This window comes from Oculina patagonica, chromosome 13 (assembly GCF_052425735.1).
Source record: "Oculina patagonica isolate OP01 chromosome 13, crgOcupat, whole genome shotgun sequence".
Lineage (NCBI taxonomy): Eukaryota > Metazoa > Cnidaria > Anthozoa > Scleractinia > Oculinidae > Oculina > Oculina patagonica.
In genome coordinates, this window is record NC_135770.1 from 13,117,609 (window position 1) to 13,141,175 (window position 23,567).

Consider the following 23,567-nt stretch of genomic DNA (forward strand, 5'->3'; position numbering starts at 1 on the left):
TCAGTCATTATAACGCTGCAGGGTTGATAACCAAACATCGATCAGGTCTCGTTAAAAAGCCGTAGAAGACAAGAAATAACATCAAGCAATGTTTATTAACTGTATTCAGTGAATTACACTTTCATTTAGCAGGATTGCATGCTTTTAACTCTCACTTTAGGAAACTCATCCGCTTCAGGAAATACTGCAACAAAAAAGGTTAAGTCTTGTCACTTTATAAAATCAGAAGCCACCTTCGTCATTTGAATCGCAAACCTATAAAATAGAGACGGTACGTTGAATACAACTTCAACGATAATCAGCATGATAATTAAAGTCAGATTAATTTTGACAGATGAATTTTGACATTCTTTAACACGCTGTTGACAGTGAGAGACACTTAAAACATTACTAGTATCAGCCTGACTGTCTGTTACATATGGAGACATGTTTAGTTTCTATTATGCACTATCCAAGCATTTCCGCTATTTGTAAAAACTGGTAATAGATACGTAACTCGTGGTGTCGAAGGCTAAAACGGAGCTGACAAGAACAGATTTTTTTTATAATTATCACAACATTTGTTTTCCTCAAAACCCATAGTTATAACAATCTTAACGATTTTCCTGGCACTAAAATATGTCTTTAATTCGAAAAAGCAGTTTTTCACAGGCAGGCTTGCGTTATATCAAGTAAAAGGCTTGGTTCATACTCGGGTACACAATTCTGTTTTAGCTTTAAGATATAAAAGGCAAATGGTGACTTAATCTGCTGCAGTCATTTTGGTCGCAGTCATTTTGACCAAAATGAATGCAGTGTCACTTTCTTTGAGGCTGTTTCTGTTGCTGAATGTCGTTTTCTCTTTCCTCGAGAACTCCCCGCCTCGACAGTAGTGCGACAATCAGAACGGAACACAACATTCTCGCCAGCTAACGATCGATCTGAATTCTCCTCTGACACAATCTCTTTTATGGTCGCCTTATTCAGGCACAGATCAATGTGTTTGTTAAGTTCGATCATAGCGTCTCCACCAGGTTTCAATACTTGGTCTTTTCCACAAACAGGGCAAAACAGAGGTAAGGGCTTTGCAGTCTCGTCTTGCAAAGTTCCAGCACAGTTTTTTGCAGCACCAGAAACTGAAGACGACAGCAGGACCAGAAAACGGCGATGTGTTCTTTGAAATAGCAGAACAATCGGATGTGAAATGTTGAGCAGCGGACGAATCTTCTTCAAATGCTTCTGGCAAGTTTACATTTTCTTTTGAAAAGTACTGACCAGGCGTAGCAAGGCAGGGAGTTTCCTCTGTGCTTAACTGCTGGGTAGGTACAAAAGAACTGGGGACCTCAACGCATGGGAAATTCTGTTTTTGTTTTAGAAACCCTGTAATCGTGTTCTGCTTGGCTTCTTTTGACGAATCTGAGGTGGTATCTTGAAAATTTGATAAGCGCACTCCCATAAGCCGCAGTCTAAGAGGATCAGGAAAACAGGCGTTTATTTCATTTTTAAGCAGCTCTTTAGCGGCTAAGAAAATTTCCTCATAGGTGGAAACAGGAATGAGTGGAGACAAAGACCGAGATTTTACTTCAAATTTCACAGTTTTAAGCTTAATTGTAACAGTCTTTCCTTGAAGTTTCTTTCCTTTCATATCTTCTGCCAGTGACTGGCAGAGTTTATCACACATCTCCAATAACTCATCAGGCTTGCTGATCTCTGAAAATGTCGTCTCCGTTCCAATGCTTTTCCTTTTAGAGTCTGCTGCAATGAAAGCGTTTCCCAGGCCCAGCGACACCTGTATTAAGAACTTGAAGCTGATTGGAGAGTGCAGAAGATATAGCAAGTCTCGTTTTGTGTACAAATCTTCACATGTCTCGATTCCAAGGGCTTTCAGCATCTGTTCGCTAACTCGCCCAATGCCGCTAATTTTCCTAATAGGAAGACTGTGTACAAACTTCAACACAACATCTCGGTCTGGTTCTAAGAAGAACTGTCCGTTAGGCTTGTTACGATCTGAGCAGACCTTTGCTAGCATGAGATTAGGAGCGATTCCAGCGCTAGCTGTTAAACGTGTTTTCTGCTTAATCTGAAAACGTAACTCCCTTACAGCCTCTTCTGCATCGTTGCCAAATTCTACATAGTCCCCTTCTGCCTGTTCGGTCTGTTCGCTGTCTTGATCCTTTTCATTTTCTAACTTTGGCTCATCCTGATTTTTCGATCTGAAAAATCTTTTCTTCTCCTTATTTTCCTGCCTCTCTTTAAGGTGCTCTGTTAGATCTAAATAGGCCTCATCTAAGCTTGCCATTGCAAAATTAGGATCATACTCCGCCAAGATCTCTTGAACTTGACGGCTATATTCCTTGTATTTGTCAAAGTGTGTTGGCACGATGATCAATTCAGGACATAACTTCTTAGCTATAAAGCCTGGCATAGCTGCTCTTACTCCGTAACGCCTGGCCGGGTAGTTTGATGTTGACAGCATTGCGTTACTACCAACTGCCATGGGTTTGTCACGCAATTCAGGATTGTCCAAGATTTCGACTGCAGCATAAAAGGCATCCATGTCGATATGAACGAAGGTACGACTTAAATCTCGAGTCTGTTCCAATTCTTTCACTATTGAGTTGGTGGTTTCTAAAGCTTCTCGTCTTTGTTGGTGAGTGAGCTTTTCAAAGCAGGCAGTCTGTTTAGCGATCCGCTCAGCGACTTGCTTCTCTTTCTTCAATTCATTTTCGAAGTACCTGGAACCCTTGCTCGCTTCAAATATGATTTGGTTGATTTTTTCTTTATCTAAACCTACCATGCCTGCTTTGTGATCATTTAGCTCCATTCTGGTCAGAGTTTTTTTGCTGCTATCTACTGACTTGGGATCGTTTTTCTCAACGTCTTCCTTGGTCTGTTTGAAGTTCCCGCTGGTTGAATTCTCTTCCATTTTTAGACGCTCTTCCGATAAAGTGTTGTCATCTTTATGGCACCGAAAGCTTTGCAGTTCGTTTTCTGGTGCACTGAATATTTCAGCCCAATTGTTACCTTCTTCTTCGTCTTCTAAATCATCGAAGTTTTCTTCATCGGAATTCCAGCTGCAGTCAGCCATTTTGGTTTTGCGAGGTAACCAGGCCAAATTCCTTTTCCCGCCAATAAGGATAATAGCTTTCATAAACAACAAGCTTGCCGAACGACAAATAGAACTGCATTGGAATGAAGAAATTGTGACGGCAAGAAATGGCCAAAAAAAGACCGAATTCGCAGTGTCAAGTAATTCCACACGATCATTTTGGTAAGTGGTTATAACGTGAATCGAACTGTTTTTAATTTTTCTTGATTTTACCGCCACGTAAGGATTTATACGATCACGAACCATCTTGCATATTTTAATCTAATGTGAGTTCGTGATCAAAGCTTGACAATTTGTTTTATAGAATATGAGCTTTTGAAGTGATTGTGTCACAGTGAGTCGTAAACTGACTCAAGTCATAAGCTAACTGTACTTGATTGTAGAGACTATCTAAGTGAAAATATTGCAAACAATAATAAAACTTGTTAGATTTTGCACTTCATGTTTGAACACGCTATTTCAAATCAATGACTCATTAAAAAGCTGCTGATCTTCTCGCCTACTGTAACGTTTAGTGTGTTGTTATTTGTGAACGTCAATAATAATCAACACAGCAGGAAGGGTACTCTTTTCACATCTCCTTGTATAAGAGTGTGATTATGTACCTTAGCCTGTCATCTTGAAATTAAGATCGACCAGGTGGTTTATGTGATGGGCAGCTGGTAATATTTGCATTGAATTAAAATCATTTTTTACTCAAACCCCTGAGCATGCTTCCAACTACTTTTCCCAGGCAATAACACTATAAGACAGGGCCATTCTATTTTATATCCACCCCCTTCCCTGTTGACAGATTTTTCTGAAGGGTTTTTGAGAGTCATTTCTGAGAGGGTAGCTCTTAGTTGATCTTTTAAATATTTCTGAAGGGGTTAGGGAAAGGTTGGCTTTTTTCTGATGGGGTAAAGAATTTTTTTCTGAGGGAGGCATCATATCAGCACATTGATCTTTTTTTCGACTTTCCTCATCAGCTAGGTGTGTGTGTGTGTGTGTGTGTGTGTTGGGGGGGGGGGGGGGGGAGTGTGGGGTATAAAATGGAATGCCCACACCAGTTGTAAGTACACGACTGCATATACCATAAATTGCTTAATTTTTGATCAGTTATTAATGTAATCATGGTAGAGGAAAATAGGCAATTAAATGTCTCAGAAAGTGCAGGCTTATAAATGTATTAAGTTAAAGTTCATCACAATATTTTATTTTATATTTTGAGCAGGAGATGACAGTCCTGTGTTACTCAATATTCCACAGATGCAGAAACCTTTTGATTATGGTAAGCTCGCAGTCAGTCAGGTCAGGTCGACCAGGATTGGTTAATTGAATTGGATTAAATTGCATTGTTGGTTATTTTTAACTGATGAGGGTCTAAATCATGAAGGAAGGCTGGTGGGGGGGGGGGGCATGACAGCTTAAAGTGTAGGAGAGTAGGTTTTGATCTGGGCATTTCACAGTAGCACGCAATAGTATTTTACAGGTGATATAAATTTATGACTAATCAGTAACTATTAAACTGTAAAATCCCTAAAACCATCCTCTTTCCTCATTAGGATGGCAGAGGGAGATTATTTATAGGCACATAGGATCTGGCAGAAACAGCGATGTCATTTATATAACACCCTGTGGAAAGAAACTGGTATTTTTTGTTTTTGTTTACATTTCTATACAATTCAGTTTGGGAGCCGAGGTGGCCTAATGGTTAGCATGCTGAACTCTAGATCAGGCGGCCCAGGTTCGAGCCCTGCATTTTTTACTTGGGCAAGGCACTTTTGTCTCAGTGCCTCTCCTAATCCAGGTGTATAAATGGGTGCTGAAAAATTTAATGTGGGGGGGGGGGGGGGTAACCCTGCAATGGACTAGCATCTTATCGAGGAGGGAGTAGAAATACCCCTAGTCCCTTAATGCAACAGAAACCGGGGACAAGCTCTGGCCTTTTTGAGGCCCTGCCAGAGGGTAAATTCCAACAGGTGGCATGGCCCAAAAAGTAGTGGCAGCACCTTAAATGAAATTGTGACAAACAATAATCTTTCTCTCCTAACTCAGACAAGTAACAAAAAGGCGTAGAATGACCAATAAAATAGCGACACTGGACAGCGACTTGGGAATCCCTTATCGGCCAAATTGGGCTTCAACACAGACTTTTTAACTGCACACGCAGTTCATGTTCTGCACTTGGTTTTTTTAACTGCGCTGCGCAGTTCTTGCTCTGCACGTCCTTTTTTTTTTTTTTTTTTCTCAGTGACCAGACTGATGCCCCCGCTCGGCCAGGTTGGGGTCATGCAAGGTTTAAAAGCTAGAAAACACTTACTAATGGGAAATTTTCAAATGCTTTGGTCTTAATAAGCAATTGTTTAGCGTGAGATGTCCGATTTTGAAGCGTTTTATTCAAACAAAATTCTAAATTTTCATGCCTCGAAAGAAAAATATATTTCAGCGGGCCAGAATCTGTGAATAAATACCATTACGTTGATGTTAAAGAATGTGCTGACATGACAAGTTTCACTTTCTATCGGCTAGACATCGAGTCACGTAATGTATAGGGAATCCTTTGGTCTTTACTTAATAACAAATATATTGTGAAGTATTTCTCTCTTAAGTGTAATCTATTTTTTGGCTGTACCATTGACAGGATTTTAGAGATAGGAAGAAAAATTCCCTTCACAAAAATGCCCTGACTTGTAACGCTTACGTCATTGGGTAGGCTAGGGAAATTCCCAATACCGTTACGTTGTTGTCAAATAATGTGCCAGCTGACATGACAACCCTCACTTTGACAACTTTGCGTATCCTCTGATCTTTTTCTCCTTTTTTGTCTTTGCAAAGACTGTTAAGTGTGAATTATTCGATTTTGAAGCGTTTGACTCATGGAAAATGATAAATTTCCACGCTTTCAAAGAGAAATATAATTTAGCGGGACGGAATCTGTGAATAACTACAAATACGTTGGTGTAAAAGAATGTGCTGATATGACAAGTTTCACTTTTGATCGGCTGGACATCGAGTCACGTAATTTTTCATAGCTATTATTAGCTACCTTCCTTATCTTTGCAAATCCTTTAGTCTTTACTTAAAAAATTCAGTGTGAAGTATTTTGAAGCGTTTGAATCAAAGAAAATACTAAAATTTGATGCTTTAAAAGAAAAATTCGCTTTAGTGGGCAAGAATTTACATTTATTTACATTACGTCTGTGTCCTGGAATGTGCTGGCGTTAGCAAATTTTTACTTTCACAAGGCACTGATCGGCAAGAATCACGCAATGCTCTGAAAGCTTTAAATCTGCTACAAACGGAAACTAAACAAATCCTCTGGTCTAAACTTAGCATGTTAAGTGTGAAATGTTCGACTTTTAGCGTTATTTATTTTTGGAGCTGTGTCATCTATAGGATTTCTGAAATCTGATGGAAAACCACTGAGACAAACATGCCCTGACTTGCAAGGGTTACGTCATTGCTCAATTAATTCCACGGGGAATTCCCATTCAGCAAAACACAGTAATTTATCCTCACTGCAAACCTCATTACCACATCGTGGTAGACTAAGTTATGGGAGGAGTCTGCGACTACTGTGGCAGCAAAGGTTTGCAGCGAGCGTAAAAAGGGAGAAGCTCTGTCAACCGGCACCAGGGGAGGAGGGTGGGGCGACAAAAAACTTCCCACACGGGAACGCCGGCAAACTGACCACGATTGAGGCAAAAACCAGGAATTTAAAGGAAAAGAGCGCAAAGCATCATGCCCGCCCCGAGGCATGAAGGCACGAAGGAATTCCAGAGATAAAACATCGAATTCCGCGATGCGCTAATTAAGTATGCAGTGAGAATAGGTCTAGTGTTGTTCTCAAATTTGATTTAATTATTTGCTCCAATATTCCATTTTCGGAGCTGGTTATTAAATCTTTAAACGGTAATTCAAGACAACACTGGATGCTGATTTAAAAGATTTTTTTGTTTCACGGATCAGGATCGTGGGAATTAAATTTGGCCAGCATTAGCATATAAGAAAAATATTTAATTTCGGATGGAACCAGTCAACCATGAAATGTCACGCAAGGTGTTTTCCTACCATCTTGTTTGTCAGTCGCAACATTGTTCGACGCAGGTAAAGGGGATAAGGGGGGGGGGGGGTGCATTTTTTGTGTTCCCCCCACATGGCTCCCCTAAAGTGCTAACAAAACCAGCGCAGTTGTACGCTCTAAGAGCTCTTGTTTTTTCTCAGTGACCAGACTGATGCCACCGCAGGCCCGCTCGGCCAGTCACGCGTCACGCAATGTTTAAAAGCTAGAAATCACCTACTAAGGGGAAATTTTCTAACGCTTTGGTCTTTACTTAGCAAGTTTAGCGTGGAATGTTCTAGTTTGAAGCGTTTGACTCAAAGAGAATACTAAATTTTCATGCTTTGAAAGAAAAATATATTTTAGCGGGCTAAAATCTGTAACTAAATACCATTACATTGGTGTCAAAGATTGTGCTGACATGACAAGTTTCACTTTCGATTGACTAGACATCGAGTCACGTAATGTTTTAAAGCTATTAATCGCCTACTTTTCAAATCATTGCAAATCCTTTGGTCTTCACTAAACAAATTTATTGCGAAGTATTTCTCTTTTAAGCGTTATCTATTTTTTTGGCTGTGTCATTGAAAGCATTTTGGAGATATGAAGAAAAATTCCCTTCACAAACATGCCCTGACTTGTACCGCTTACGTCATTCGGTAGGCAAGGGAAATTCCCAGTACCATTACGTTGTTGTCAAAGAATGTGCTAGCTGACTTGACAACTCTCACTTTGACAATTTTGCGAATCATCTGGTCTTTACGTAGGAGATGTAGTGTGAAAGAAAAATATGTTTGAGCGGGTAAAAGTTATAATTAGCATGTTAAGTGTGAAATGTTCGACTTTTTAGCGCTATGTATTTTTGGTGCTGTGTCATTTAGAGCATTTCTGAAATTTGAAGGAAAACCACTGAGACAAACATGCCCTGACTCGCAAGATTTACGTCATTGGTAAATTAATTCCCCCGGGAATTCCCATTCAGCTAAAAGCAGCTCTTGTGTTCATCTCAAATTTGATTTAATTATTTGCTCCAATATTCGGAGCGAGTTATTGAATCTTTAAACGGGAATTCAATACAACACTGGATGCTGATTTAAAACACTTTTTGGTTTCACGGATCAGGATCGTGGGAATTAAATTTGGCCAGCATTAGCATATAAGAAAAATACTAAATTGCGTATGGAACTAGTCAACCATGGAATGTCACACAATGTGTTTTCTTACCATTTTGTTTGTCAGTCGCATCATTTTTTGACGCAGGTAAAGGGGATAAAGGGGGGGGGGGGTGCATTTTTCGTTCCCCCCACATTGCTCCCCTAGAGTGGTCACGTGACCAGCGCAGTTTTGAGCTCTAAGAGCTCTTGTTTCACTTACAGTTAGAGTTGTCCGGGTTCGAGCCTTGGCTGGAGCATTGCATTGTGTTCTTGGGCAAGACACTTTACTCTCATAGTGCCTCTCTTTCCCCAGGTGTATAAATAGGTACCAGCAAATTTAATGCTGGGGGGTAATCTTGCTATGGGCTAGCATCCCATCCAGGGGGAGTAGAAATACTCTTAGTTCCTTCATGCTAAGGAAACCAGGATAAGCTCTGGCCTGATGGGCTACTACGAGGCTAGTATGCAGACTTTACCTTTTACCTCAAATACAGTTAGTTGATGAAAGCTATGTAAGTAAACCTCATAGGGGTTATAATTTTTAATGTTGAACAAGGGAAATTGGAGGGAGAGAACAAAGGTATAGTTTAATGAGAGTTTGTTTTATTTCAATTCAGAGTTTAGACTTGGCTGTGTGAAATAAATCCAGCTAATAGCATTCTCTCAACAATTTTCTTTTTGTAGAACTGTCGAGCTGATGTAGAAAAATACTGTAAGTATATATCTTAGAAAGATTGCTGATCTATTTTTAAAAAAATCACCAGATATTAATTTATATAGCCCTATTGACTTCCTTAGCTAAACAATCAAATTAACTGGCCGGTTCAAGTATGCACACTGTTTAGCATGTTTCGCCTCCCATAAGTGGACACCACGATGTTTCAATGTCTATGTTGTAGTTAATTTTTGATCTCAGTTAATTTTTTATTTTAACTGGTTATTTTTTAACTACCGTAGTTTTTTTTATACCAGGTTAATAAGTAAAAAAGTAAAACACCTCCCCTCCCTTGATGTCTCATAACCCCCCTCCACCATCCTTATTAACCCTCCCCTACTACAGTATCTGCTATTATCCCTCTCGTCTAAGTACTATCATCTAACTTTTGTTTTCTTTTTACTAATCTGTACCACTGGATTTGAGCTCTCAACCTCAGTGGATTTGCTGTCCAACTTCTTATCCACTTTTCCACATAGGAAATGTTGGGCTCCAACCCATACCCTAACCCTAGTTACCTAGTTAAAAAAATCAACTAGTTAGAAAAATTTACTGTAACATCTACTTAAGGTGTAAATTATCTACTAATGTTGAGCTTGAGGAAAGCGTAAATGAGTGGCGTCTGCTAATTAGTAAGGTGAAAATAAAGGAATGTCCTGAGCTCGGTGTGCTGGTATCAGCTTATTGGAGGCATTTGTTATCGTACATTCAACTGAGTAGTGGTTAATTATCTCTTTCCTCAAAACTGAATGCTTTTTGGGGAATCCTAAAGGAGGGGGTGAATATAGCTTTGTGGATTGATGGTTTTTTTTGCGATAACTTATAAGCAGATTTTCAAAAATGATGTGGACCACAGATCGGCTGAGAATTTCAGCCCGGATTCCAGTCTCTGCCAGTCTTGAAATTCAGATTTGTGGATCCCATTTTTAGAAACAAAGCATAACGTTATGAAGTGTTATCTTCATATAAACAAACAGTGATAGGAAACATCTTGAAAAATCAACATCAAAAAACAAATCTCTACAGTACATTGCAGTAAAAACACACCACAAAATGTTTGCAAGTAATTATGTAGATTTACAATTTGAAGGAAAGTGATGGTGGATTGTCAGATTGCTCTCCTTCTAAAGACAATAATTATTATGGTTATTGAAATAAGACAGTATAGAAACTAAATACAGTCGAAGCTCTCTTAACAGACACTCGTAAGCGGACAGCTCTACTTACGGCCGCCTTGTTTGAAACCCCGTTTTAATGTACACTTTACTCGTAAAGTACAGTTAACTACAAGAGCGTAGCATTATTCAGTAAATATGCCTTGGCCACAGAGTTATTTTAATTGATGTATTGTATTATAAACATTCCGGCGAACTTGCTATATAAACAGTGGATGCTATCAGCTCCATTAATGCTATTAATGGAGCTGTTAATGCTGTTAACTCCATTAATTAGTGCTTATGTCAATCGTTGATTCCATTATCAGTTTTGGCCATCCGTAGCATATCAGGTCTCAAGTGAACAATGCGTGCGTGCATGTGCTTTTATATACCAGTCTTTGTTTCTACTAGCACGCAACACACGCTATCTACTGTTACTCGTAAGTTTGCTTTTCCCATCCCTACCCTCCCTTTACAATAAACTTGGACTACTGGCCTGGGTGCACACCTTCCACTTAGCCATCGCCCGTGGCAGGTTGGGTGGGTCCCTTAGCCCACCTTATCTTTAGCTACCTAGCTGGGTCGGGGGGCTTCATTCTCTGGGTGAGTTCGCTAACCACCCCATTCATTCACTGGGCGTGCCCGCGAACCGCCCAAGGGTTGCTGTCGCTATTCACTTTATCTGGGTGTGTCCGCTAACCGCCCAAGTTTGTGCTTTGGGGTTTGTGTCCGCTAACCGCCCCACTTAGTTTGCAGGGTGCTGTTCGCTAACCACCCAATTACGCTTCTCAGGGTGTGTTGCTACCACCCTCGCTTGTTGCTATCCCAGGGAGCACCCAGTGTCCATAGTCCCATTTACTGCCAGTGTTGTGTTGTCTTTATTTGTAAATATGAGAGCGAATTTGTTGTTAACACCCATACAAACTCTGTATTTTTACATTCTCGTAAGCGGACATTCCCGTAAGCGGCCGCGGACACTTTCAGAGATTGCGATTAAGAGAGAGATTAAGAGATTAAGCTCCCGTAAGCGGACACCCAAAAGAAAATCCTATAAACAACCTCTGTATCTCGTTTTTTCTTATTAACTTTACATCGCCATTCGTCACAATGATTTTAAAGTAATTTCAGAACCATATTTCAGTGTTTGTTTTGTCGTCATCCACGTCCGGTTACATCTGAAACACCACTTGTTAGCTGGGCAAGCTCCTGTAAGCGGCTACTATCCCCTTCACCTCTAGTGGCCGCTTACGAGAACCATTCTCGTAAGCGGCCAGCTCCAGTTACGGACACTTTTTTCGCGTCCCGAGGGTGTCCGCTTACGAGAGCTTCGACTGTATGACAACACAAGTTACTTTGCATGTACACTTTTTTTTATAAGAAGGCAGATTTCTTGCTGACAAAGGGAATGCACTTTCTTCAACTTTTGTTTTCACCAGTGAATGCAGAGCAGATCAGTTATTTGTCTCCAGATTGGTTTTCTTTTGACAATCATGTTCTGGTTGGAGGAGGCGACAGAGAGGTACAACATACATATTAAATAATATTTAGAGAGTCTAGCTATTGGTTTGTTGGTTTTAAGAACTATGGTCATCAAACCAAGCTGTACTTTTAATAATAAATGTTTACTTGTGTGCATTTAATTGAGGCTGTGGAGAGTTTTTAACACCTGTCAATTTAAATTTCAGATATCACGGACCATGTCAGTCACACCCACACAGGAACCTTGGAGAAAATCTAAGTAAGCTGTGGGCATTTATAATTAATTTGTTTTATTTTTTTGTTGTTTTAGGTCTATGATCAAATGAGTATTTCAATTTGCTTTCTTTTCTTTTTTTTCAAGCTGGTAGTATTTACCCATTGGCTTCCGTGCTGGCCAAAACCGGCCGTGACAAACGTTGCTCTTTCTTTCAATTCTGACGTCATCATCTTTGATAAAACATAGGCACGCTAAGCGTGCAGGAGTTATTTTTTCAATTTATGGGGTGGCTTGGGGTGAAACTGGGTGATTGTCCTGTTGGGATGGTTTATGCCATGGGTTGAGCTATTTGTGTATGGCGGCCCACGAAGTCACTTTTTGCACAAAATTTGCTTGCAAACAAAATAACTTTTACGTGCATTTTGATACATCAGAACTGTTTTATTCAATATGTAAATTTTCATCATTTAATTGAAAAACAAAAACTAATTCAATTATCAAAATGTCACAAAATAGCACGTTCTTATTCTGTTAACCGTAACGTGTTACTTTTGTTTGTTACGGAATACTTTTGGCTTTTTGCCAAACACTGAAACATGATATTGTTGTTTTTCTCACTTTTGTAACACGAGACCTCTGTTTTTTAAAAACGAACGTAACACGATACCCTTGTTTTTCTCGAAAAAGCCACGATTCCATATAGACATTTAACGAAAAGTACTATAATAAACGAAGTAATAAACGCATCAAATCAAAAACCACTTTCTTCGGGAAAGTTCTTTAAAGCGCAGTACACCTGGAGTATTTGTTTTCTGTCAGAACTGTTCGACAAAGATTTTCGTTCATTCGCAACCTAATTGAGTTATCGAATTGTCACGGAATGGCACGCTCTTATTCTGTTTTTACTCTCGATCGTAGTTGCTTTTAACAGCAAAGTTAATACTTGTACCGGTTCATTAAATGTTTGAACGAGATGTTTTACAGTTGATTTCAGTTTACTTTGGCCGCCCGCTTTGCGAAGTTTGTTGGGAAATTGGAAACTTTGTTATGAAGTTGCCAATTACGTTACGAGTTTGCGAATCAAATTGCGAACTTCGATAAGTTCCCAACTTCGGCCCGACTGAACTTTCGAAGTTTTGGTTGTTGAGGAGAAACAAGACATGTTGCTCGAAAGTCATGGCGATTTCTGAACTCGAAGATTTTAGAGCTTGTCAAGGAAAGTTGAAGTGGCTTGAAGTGCAAGACAACGTTTCGCATCAGCGATCACGCAAGTGATTTGGCGATAAATAAATTTTATGCAGGTAGAAATTTGGTCAAATTTTAACTTTTTTGTATGAAAACACATATTTAACGATTTCTGTGAGACATAATCTTCACTGTCTTCAATTTCAAGTCTTCTGTGTTTGTAAACCGGATGAAACTGGATGGTTTATTGATTTTAATCGAAGCCGACGCGACGCGACAGACTATAAATTTGTTCGAGACAACATGTTTACGGCTCGCTGAACATAAAAGATTTTTATTTTAATTTTATGACATTTGTTTTCAACAGTTTAGCGTAGCAAAGCCCTTTTTGATAACATAATTATAGAAGGTTTTATTAATTTCGGGCCGAAGTTGGGAACTTTGTATCGAAGCGCACAATTTGATTCAAAAACTCGCAACCTATTTGGCAACTTCATAACAAACTTTCCAATTTCCCAACGAACTTCGCAAAGCGGATGGCAAAAGTAATGACCACATTATTCTTCAAATCTGCTTTGTGCAAATGGAAAGCTAGCCTCTCCAAACGTACGCTCGAATAAGACGAATAACAAGTTAGTGTTGGGCCTTTTGCTCACGGCGTGTGCGTTGTAAAGCAGGCGGGCGTTACGAAAAACGTTTTTAATCCAGGGTTAAATCACAACTCACCGATTCCGCCTCTTTCTAATCTAAAAACTTCGAACGAAATTGCTGACTACGTCAGATTGCTTCCCCTTTATAAACTGTAATTTTATTGGTTCTGATAGTACCTGAAATCTGATTGGTGTGACAAACACACATACTTCACTGACCCACTGACTGATTACAAGGACACGACGACTAAAGAGCTATTTTTGAAAAAATAACTCAAAAAGGCATCACTTATACTCAATCTCTGCAGGAGGAAAAGATCTTTCCAATGATGCCCAAATTAGAGTGATTGGCTCAAATGTGCTTGAAATACCCACAAATAAAATAATTACTTAGAAATTTGGGGTGGGGGGGGGGGGGGGTATGGTTTTCAAGCAGTTTAGTCTGGGATAGGGTATAGAAACCAGGGAGTTTTGGTCTAAAACAGGGTATAATTTGCCGGGGAACGGATGAGCAGTAAGAGAAAATGAGTAAGAATTCACAACATTTCGTTAAATTTCGCAATAGATATGGGACAAATGAGGAGAGAACGGCTACGTAAATGGGCGGGAGGCGGGAGTAAAATATAAGTGGGAGTAAAAAGCACAGGAGGCGAGAGGTTCAGACACCCCTGTCCCCCTCCACTTGGCAAGACCCAGTGCAGTACATACGTATGTGTGTAGCTTTTTTCAAAACTTTGTGTGTTTTTAGCAGCATGTACTCTCTTGCCACCTAAACATATATTAATTTTCTTGGAACCTCAGTTGGTTCCAGATGGTACTACACCTGGGTTAAATTATTTATATACTACGGTAACTTTATTTCTAATCTAGGTGGTCTACAGTGGTAATATGTACAAGATATTGTCCAAATCGTAATAATGCCAGGCCGTCACTACAATGCACCATTTGCAAGTCCTTCTTTCACCCAGAATGTGTGTTTCTGTCACCAACTGACATCAAGAAGTATAAAGACTGCTACATTTGTACAGTGAGTTACATCCCTTTATTTAGATTGCACTCATTTGTAATCTACTTAATTTGTTAGTGTGCTAACATAACTGACAACTAATAACTTCAGGAGCATAAGGTCTGTATCACACACCTGCCATAACACATTATACGAGTATCAACTCTAGAGGTCAAAGTGTGATAAAATCACAATTTTTCATGTATACTGGTTCGCAAAATACATCTATACCATTTTAGGAAAGTGTAAACTTAATATTCTACTCAAAGAAAAGAATTTTATTTTCTGTACTTCCACTTTTGAAGAGCAAAGCCTTGGGATTGAGGTTGTCTTTTGGCCAATTTCAAACATAATCTGAAAACTCTTCTGGACTTCTTAAAAGTCTTGGGAGAAAATCTTCTGGTGTTGTCAGAAATTGAAAGAACAGAGGTTGTGAGATTCCCAGGATTTTTCCCAGGAAATGTTAGTAGATGTAGTATTGTCTAGAAGAAAATTTATTGGCAATTTATTGCTTAGAAGTAACATTTTTTGCTTAGATTGAGATGGTTCCTGGTTCATTTGACATACCGTAATGTCTTTCTAACACATCCACTGATTTATATTTTTTTTGGTTAATTTGCAGCACTGCTTGCTTGAAGCAAATCCAAATGCTTTAAAAGTCAAAATTAAACTATCAGATGTATGTCCTGTTCTGAAGCTGTCATTTGATTGCCTTCTTCATATCTTGTCTTATCTTCCCCTCATTGATCTGTGCAGGTAAGAAACACAACCAGAAAGAGTAGTCTGGATGGGCCAATTGTCACATGCGACAAGCTTACGACAGGCCTGTCACATGACTAGGACCATTTACACACGCCCGTCTGTCGGGAGTATGTAGTAGATTGATTTACATGACACGTTGTGTGTTGTAGTCATGGCGTGAGCGTGTCACATCCATGCGATAATAGTAGGCAAAATCATACGGTGTAATTTGCCTCTAAAAGTGATCAATTCACACCGCTTAGTTACCACAAGTGTACTGAATTAATGGTTTCCCGTGAGTTGTTGAGACATCAGTCTAACAAGCTGTTGGGAATGTTGTGGTGATGCAGTAGGAACAGTTCTAATAAAGCTTATTTTTGATTTATTTAACTACATGAAAAACCCAGGGTGAAGACAAACTTAAAACAACAAACTGCATGATCTCGAGCCGTACATAAAACTTCTTGACAAACCTGTCACTCATTGTTTTTACAAAGGATATATTTAACAATGCTAAAGTCACAAAAAAGTCGCATTTTCCTGATTATGAAGGTAAGCTTTGGACAACTGTCCCATCCAGAAGGCAGATGAAAACCTTAGGTAGGAGCTGAAAGTGTGGGCTACTTAGCCCATTTATACAGACAAGATTATTTTTAAGACAGTTACATCTTAATGGCAATATACCAGGTGTAATGCCACATACACTGGTTGTTTCTAAAGTTAGAGAAGGCTTGCAGGGGGGGGGGAGGGGGGGCACTTGTTCAAGGGGTCAATTTCCTCAGGTGACAATCATTTCATTTCCCACCTTAAGTCAAACCCTTTGAGTTACATGTATGTATGGATCCAAATCACCAGTGAAAACTGGCCATTAATTGAGTAATGCAATATTAGCTTATGGATTGCCTTATACCAAACACATAACTTTATGTTTTGTTTTCGTTAACTGTAGTGCAAGCTGTGTTTGTAGTATGTGGAATCAAGTATCATCACAGCCCACCCTGGTAAGAAACTTTTTCAATATGGCTTGACGACAGCACTTATCTTTATGCACATGTTTTGTTTGTTTGTTTGTTTCAATTTAGAGTTAAGCTGATCTGTAACAGTTGTTAGTTTTTATCGTGATTGCAAACAATTTTAACACAAAAGCTGACACCTGCATTGTTTTAATGCTAGTTTGCTTGACTTTGTATATTAATGTTTCATTATTGAAATTTGGACGTTTTAAAACCTTTTATTATATAAACATCAGTGAAATACCAGGAAATCTTTCCAGAAAATAACATGTTATTTTCACAGTGAAGAATCGATTCGAACTTTTCTGCACGTTGCCCTGTTTCAATGCTTGAGAAAAGAAAATCGATATAGACTCCTCGGACTCCCGACCGGAACGACGGAAAAGTTCGGAAAATGTCGGAACATTTGTGCGACCTCGGACAACATATCCGAACGGATGGTCGGACGCGACCGTTATGTTTAATAAACAGAATAAGAGAGATCTCCGGTCAATCAATATCCCCCGCCGCGCCACCGTGAGAACGTGACACGAAATTCATATCCGCCAACCATGTAATATCCTCTATATCTTTCACAGTGGAGAAGAGTGTCACTGCATGGTCTGCAAGTGAAGAACTGGGACATGGCAGCCAGGTGGATGGTACAGTTCTCTACTCAGAGACTGGTATGTTTTGTTAATATTGATTTTTAAGCAGTGACGTACGTCAGTATGACATCATCGCTTGATGTTGGCAAGCAATAAGCAATTTTACGATTATCGAGCAACCGAAGAGCACTGGTAACTACAGGACTAATGAGACGTAAACAGAGATTAAGTTTAGCACAACAAGAAATCGCCGCGAAGAACACAAAGCAAAGTACTCCTGGAAAGTTAGACATCTTGGCCAGTGTAAAACAATTACGAGACAGTATTTGACCTTTGTCGCTTGATCCATGTTAGTTCCAAGTATTCTGGTACATAAGTGCTACTGTATTCTTTCATCTGACTTTGTTATAGCTGAGTTTTGTCTATTTTATTACGTTTTGCCATGTACTAACTATGGAAGTTAATTTTAGCAAATAAATTACTTCTATGGGCTAAATGACAAAACCATAGCTTTATTTCAAACAAAATGCGTTGAAATTAAAACTTACAAACAAACGAGATTAACTTTGAAAACTTTTCAGTCAACAGTATTTCAAAAAGCCATTTCGCAATCAGTTTTAATGCTCTTCAATTTTTGTCCATCCATACCTTCTTTTGTATTTGGAGTGTTATTGAAATGTTCTTTCACTGTTTTATGTGGTTATTTTTACATTCCACTCAATTTAGTGGCCATTTTCTTGTGTCTAAATTTGGCTAAAATCCGTGACTCAATTCTTTTAATTTAACGTAAAAGTTAAGCAAGTGAGTTGAACTAGAAAGAACAGGATATTTTTAAAACAATGACAAGTTGCTGTAAGGGATTGTCCAGGAACTCTGATTTGTTCTTTGTAATGTAGGACTTACGGGGCCTTGTACATGGCAAGAACCTTGCTGATTCGTGGTCAACAATTGGAAACGTGTTGCGTCAGTTATCTGGGCTCAAGTGGCTGGATTTTGGTCTGGTACCAACATGGATTCTTCACCAAGTAGCAGAATGTTTACCAGAGTAAGCAATTATTCACTGGAACTTCTGATCATGTACCCAGTAATAGCATAAAAGAGCTAAATGGGACCAGACATGACACAAAATAGTCGTAAAGTTGGGGACAATCTCAGTAAAGAAGTTTGCAAAATTAGGCAAATATAGACCTTCATATATTCATTGCTTATTTCAGATCATGTGATGTGCTAGCCTGTGTGCTCTGGAAAATTTCTCTTAAATTATCTATCTGAAAATTATTCATTCATTTCCACGTGGATTTTTTTTAGTTTGAGAGAAATAGTTCTCTTGAAAGGGTAACATCACTTGGCCTAAAAGGGGACACTCGAACGAACCAAAAGGGTCGATTACTTAAGACACGTTACAATAAACCAGAATGTAACACAAATGATTAAGTTTGAAGAAAGTCGAAAACGTTATATTTCAGGACTTCTTTGTGGAATAGAGAGAAATTTAGTGTGACCATATATTGTCTGAGTCTGAGTCTCCTCTCCATAGAGGCCTTTCTCTTTCTTTATACTAGGTTTTATGTGTAGTACCAAGGCCCCGTCCAAAATGTTGCATTTTCGTCTATCGTCCACAGTGATGAGATCCAAAACACTTATCACTTTCCTTGAAAACACGTACATTTCAAAACAGGCGGTGATGAGCAGAGACGTTTGAAAACGGTCTCCTTATCGTATTAGTGTGGACGGCGAGAACAAAGGATTACAAAAAAGCTGCGTTTTCGATCGTACCAGTGTGAACAATAAGCAAATTAAAAAACGCATCGTGAAAAACGCATAAGTGTGGACAACGCCTAATTGGATTGTTTCATGTCACTTAAGAGCTCATAACACATATTTAAAATACTTTCTGACATAATCTATGTTCCACAGCCTGGAAGTGTTAACTGCAGAATGGATAAGTGACATTGAGAGTGAACCAGCAAGATGGTATGTTTTATATTCTCTCCCTCGCCCCACGCCTTGCGTGCTATATACCAAACCAGTTACTTAGGACATACAGAATATATATCTCCACCACCCGCTTCCAACTCTAGCTTTTCTGCTAGCTACACACTAAACCAATTTCTAAGGGCATAGAGAATTATCATTTATGCCCCATCGTTTGTTCAGTGTTGTGTGTAGTATGAACCCTTGCCCAGTTTAGCAATCTTTTTTATCAGCTGTAGACTAGGAGTAGTCCGTCATTTTCCTCAAGGTTAGTCCAGTGGGCGAGCACACGAGGGCGTGCGAAGAACAGTCACCTCGCTCGAGTCTCGCGCACTCACCACTTAATCCAAGGCCCGGCAAAATGAGGAAACATGTGTCGATAAGTGTTTCCACGTTTTGCCATGGTCCATTGCTGCGCGGAAACACGGAGTTTTTCTGCGGTGTAGCAGAAGCAAATTTTGCTTCTTGGAGACAAAAATTTACGCTGGAAACCATGCTTCCCTTATGGCAAAACTGGGAAACATTGGGGAAACATGTGCGCGCTACGAATGTTTCTGGAAACACGTTTCCTCGGGTTGCCAGGCTGAAAGACTACTCTGGTCAAGTCAGCTGACCATAGCACAAGGCCGCGCGCGAAGATCTCCTCGCACGAGGAGACGCGATTTCCGTGCGCTCGCCAACTTGACTATAGCAGGGCGGGAGAAGGCTGACTATAGTCAGCTGAACAAAGCATAACATGTATGGTTTAAATTATGTACTGCGTTGTTGCTATTGTTTCAAGTCATGTGTACCACTACAGCAACATATATCTGTCGAATTTGTTTGATTGAGATTATGACTGTTTACTTTTGATTACAAGGTCGTACACATCACACTTGGATTTTGGGAAACTTGCTCAACTCACTTCTCTCAAAAGACTTCAGCTGCGAGCAGCATGTGGTGGCTTATCACCTCCGTCATTTGCCTTCAGTGGTGGTCTGGCGGCGCTCAGTAATCTTAAAGACCTCACTAAACTGGTAAGCACACAAGCCTTGCATGTTCTTCACACCTTACTGTTATTTTAACCACAAGAGCGGCCATGCTTCATCTCTTACCATTGCTTCAGGAGAAATGCCAGTAGGGATGGTGGAGAAATGTGGCTGTATTGGCAGATTAGGCCATATCATACTTTCTGAGCGAGTTCCTTCCAATATGGCTGGGCCCAGTCGTTCAAATCACGATTAAGCTAATCCAGGATTAATGTGAGTTTTATTTTTAGTTTTATAACTTTTCAGCGGGTTTTTCAATTATATTTTTCGTCCTTCAGTTTTGACGTCTATTCTCTCAAACTTCACAAAACATAGCATACAAGCACACTTTATACAAGAGAAAGTAAAACCCTGATCATCTTTTAATCCTTTTTTGCATGCATTTTATTGATTTATTTACGTTAACGTAACGGCATCACATAACAGTACACTTCAAATTCGTTACGTTACATTGCACTTCGAGTAGAGAACTAGAATTTTACATTACACTTGGGAAATAACTTTAGTGTACACTACTAACTGTACTACTACCATCTTTTATTCCTGGAGTAGTGTTAATGAGTCCAGTCCTGGTCAATAATCAATAATCAAGTCCTTTGCAAGCAAATAAATTTCCTTTCCATAGTTCACGAGCTTTTTTTTTTTTAATTTGTTGAGAATTTGAGTAGACAGAGAAGAGCACAAATTTGAAATGAAGGATTTGAAAATATATTAAAATTTTTCTTTTGATTTTCAGTCTCTAACCACTTTAAAAAATGCCTCAAGCTATGACTTTGGATTTCTCAGAGATTTGTCCAATCTAGAGGAACTTGAAATAGGAGATTGTTCCGACTGGGACAGCAAGGTAAGAACTGCTTCACAAAATGTGAAGGTTTGAATTGGAAACGGAGTGGGCGGAATTTTAGGTCCCTGTTCACGCTTAAACTGTTTCAAGAATCCGAGTTTTTATTTCATTAAAAACGTTTACTGTACCGTACAATTTCCCTATATAAGAACGAATAACAAAAATAAAGTTTATCCTGCAAATGTTAAAAGTGATCGGATGCTCATCACATGGATATAATGTAAACAAGAGCGATATTATGTGACGTCACTGGAGCGTTTTTTCGAAGTCATTCGTCCACGCTCGTCAGGTTTTTATGGAAACGTGGTAGTCTAGGAGAAATTTTTGTCAGTGCACACAAGTAAAGCTGTGAGGTTTCCCTTTTTTCAGACTTACGAGTGTCTTGGTTCACTTACAAACTTACGGTGCTTACGACTAGAGTGTGGGAGCTCTCACGATGGACTGGCGCGAGCCTTGAAAGGCATGCACAGGTATACCAATAACTACAGAATAACGAAGGTACACAGGTATACCAATAGCTGCAATAGTTCTTTGTACCTACTTTTCTCATTTGCGTAACTTAATTATCAGAAAGTATTTAAAACTATTGTTATCGGATCAGTTGAAATTTACTTTAACAGCTTACTCTATATTCTCAAGACAGGATAGGGTTTCTTTTCTGTATGTCCTCAGCGGCAGTTATTTATTATACCGAATGTCTGTTCTAGAATACCACTGACATAAACCCTTTGCTGTTTGTTAGGCTTGTTCATTTGGATCTTATAATGTTTGGTGTCTCTTCTACTTTGGCGGAAGCTCTTCAACTGCTACCAAGTCTTAGAACTCTCTCTGTATGGCCAGTTGAGGTATGCTAACCCGTAAATCAGCGTAGAATTTGATAAATGAGGTAGTGTTTCATAAAATCTTCCACTTATTCAGTCCATGTTTGTCGCTAGACTCAGTTGCAGAGGCCATAGTTAAAGTTACTTCACAAACTCATTAATAAATCATCAAGTTAAAAAAGAAAATCATAACCGTGAAGGAGGTTCGGATACCCGGTCTTAGTTAGCATAGATTTTTACGATTTTTACTCCGTAGTTTTTCTTTCGATTGAGAAGCGATATATCAAACACGAGAGACTGTGTTTCATCGGGAGATCCAAACACCGAGAAGAGAGTTGAAAATACGACGCGCAGCGCAGTATTTTTGCGAAATTCGAGGTGTTTGGATATCCCGGTGAAACACTGTCTCGAGTGTTTGATGTATTACTTCAAGATCTTCCTTAGTAACACGACGAGGTCACTAAAGATTTACCAACAAAGAAAAATCAATGCAAGACCTAGAGTTTAGCACTGACCATTCATCCTTTCGTTGGCAAATGGCAATCATCACTTTTACAGGGTGCCTTGTACAGGTGTATAAGAAATAAACGCGTCAGTGCGCTTCTACCACAGTTTCAAAAGTCCAATTTAGATATATCTATATTCTAACTTGGCTCCGAGGTTTAGGGGAATGGAACAAACAGAAATAATTCATTCTCTCCTCATCTTCGATGTGCTTTTATTTGTATTACGCCTTGCAGCTAAGTTAGAATTCTGATATATCGAAATTGGCCTATTCCGAAATATTTCGAAGCAAATTTTAACAAAAATTACTTAACACCCGATCGCAGTTTCCTTCATAAAAAAACACTGCATGTCGCTCTATGTTTGCACCTGGTAATGTTTGCTCCCTTGTTAATCCACAGGATAGTGCAGTCAACAGTCACTGCTTGGAAGCTGTATGTGGACTTGCTGATCTGTATTGCTTGGACTGGGGTGTTCTTACTGGACCACAAGTATCAGTTTATACGGACTCCAGTTTCTTCAACTCTAATTCAAATGGCGTTTACTCCAGAGATGAACCATTATTGCCTATTGCGCCTCACCTGTGTTCTAATTTAACATCGGAATTTAAGATCCAGAAAGATTCAAACGGAAATCCAATGCTATCTATGAACGAATTGAACCGCATCTTATGCAAACGTCTTCCTGCAACGGACATCCGGGTATTTAAAGTTCCTGTAATGTCTGCAAGCAGATTCTACTTTACAACTTAGCAGCTCTTCTAGGATACATATAAGCCGGGTTCCCATAGATTTTTATCAAACTAAAACATATTTACATAAGAGCCGCAAGTTCAGTTCAAGAAAGCAACCCGTCAGAGCGGGAGAACTCAGACATACAAGGAATCTTACTTCAGATGTTGCCACTCATTAGAACCCAAAAATTTCCTTTTTTTTTTTCTCAAAAAATTTTTTTTTTGATTTTTTTTTTTTTTTTTTTTTTTTTTTTTTTTTTTTTTTTTGCCCTGTAATAAATACTTGTTAATGCGAGTTTTCTTGTGGCAAGAGTTTAATTCTACCATTCTATGCAAAGCTAATTTCAAACTGCCACTTAGGGGGCGGTTTTGTTGGCGAGATTTCAAATGTCAACTCTCGCTCTTTCTTTACTTTAGCTGTGCAACAGTAAAGCAGGCCACTTAATGTCATTCTTTGGGATGAACAACTTATCTTTTTATTTATTCCTCGCCGTTTTGCCTAAAAGCGCATTCTTTTTGCAGCTTTTTGCGTTCCCTTGGGTTTATTTTCAAAGAAAGTGCATGTAGCCTTATGTGGTTCTGGGCGGGTTGTTCGAAAGACGATTAAGCTAACCAGGATTAAAAGATAA

The 23,567-nt window shown here is 39.2% G+C and overlaps 2 protein-coding genes across 2 annotated transcripts; one reads left to right on the forward strand and one right to left on the reverse strand.

Annotated features, from left to right (window-relative positions):
• Positions 1 to 58: 58 nt before the first annotated feature.
• Positions 59 to 3,073, reverse strand: LOC144634347 (DNA polymerase kappa-like). Its single transcript, XM_078493269.1, is given in 2 exon segments — positions 59 to 1,122; positions 1,124 to 3,073. Coding segments are annotated over 2 exon segments (2,295 nt in total). The 5' UTR covers positions 3,068 to 3,073; the 3' UTR covers positions 59 to 771.
• On the forward strand, positions 3,059 to 23,119 carry LOC144634349 (uncharacterized). The gene is made up of 17 exons (XM_078493271.1): positions 3,059 to 3,250; positions 4,302 to 4,358; positions 4,633 to 4,718; positions 8,969 to 8,996; positions 11,593 to 11,675; positions 11,842 to 11,894; positions 14,558 to 14,714; positions 15,316 to 15,449; positions 16,384 to 16,435; positions 17,026 to 17,112; positions 17,931 to 18,079; positions 18,952 to 19,008; positions 19,868 to 20,024; positions 20,773 to 20,880; positions 21,250 to 21,350; positions 21,623 to 21,725; positions 22,607 to 23,119. The coding sequence occupies exons 1-17, from the start codon at positions 3,196 to 3,198 to the stop codon at positions 22,955 to 22,957; spliced, it is 1,818 nt and encodes a 605-aa protein (XP_078349397.1). The 5' UTR covers positions 3,059 to 3,195; the 3' UTR covers positions 22,958 to 23,119.
• The last annotated feature ends 448 nt before the right edge of the window (positions 23,120 to 23,567 follow it).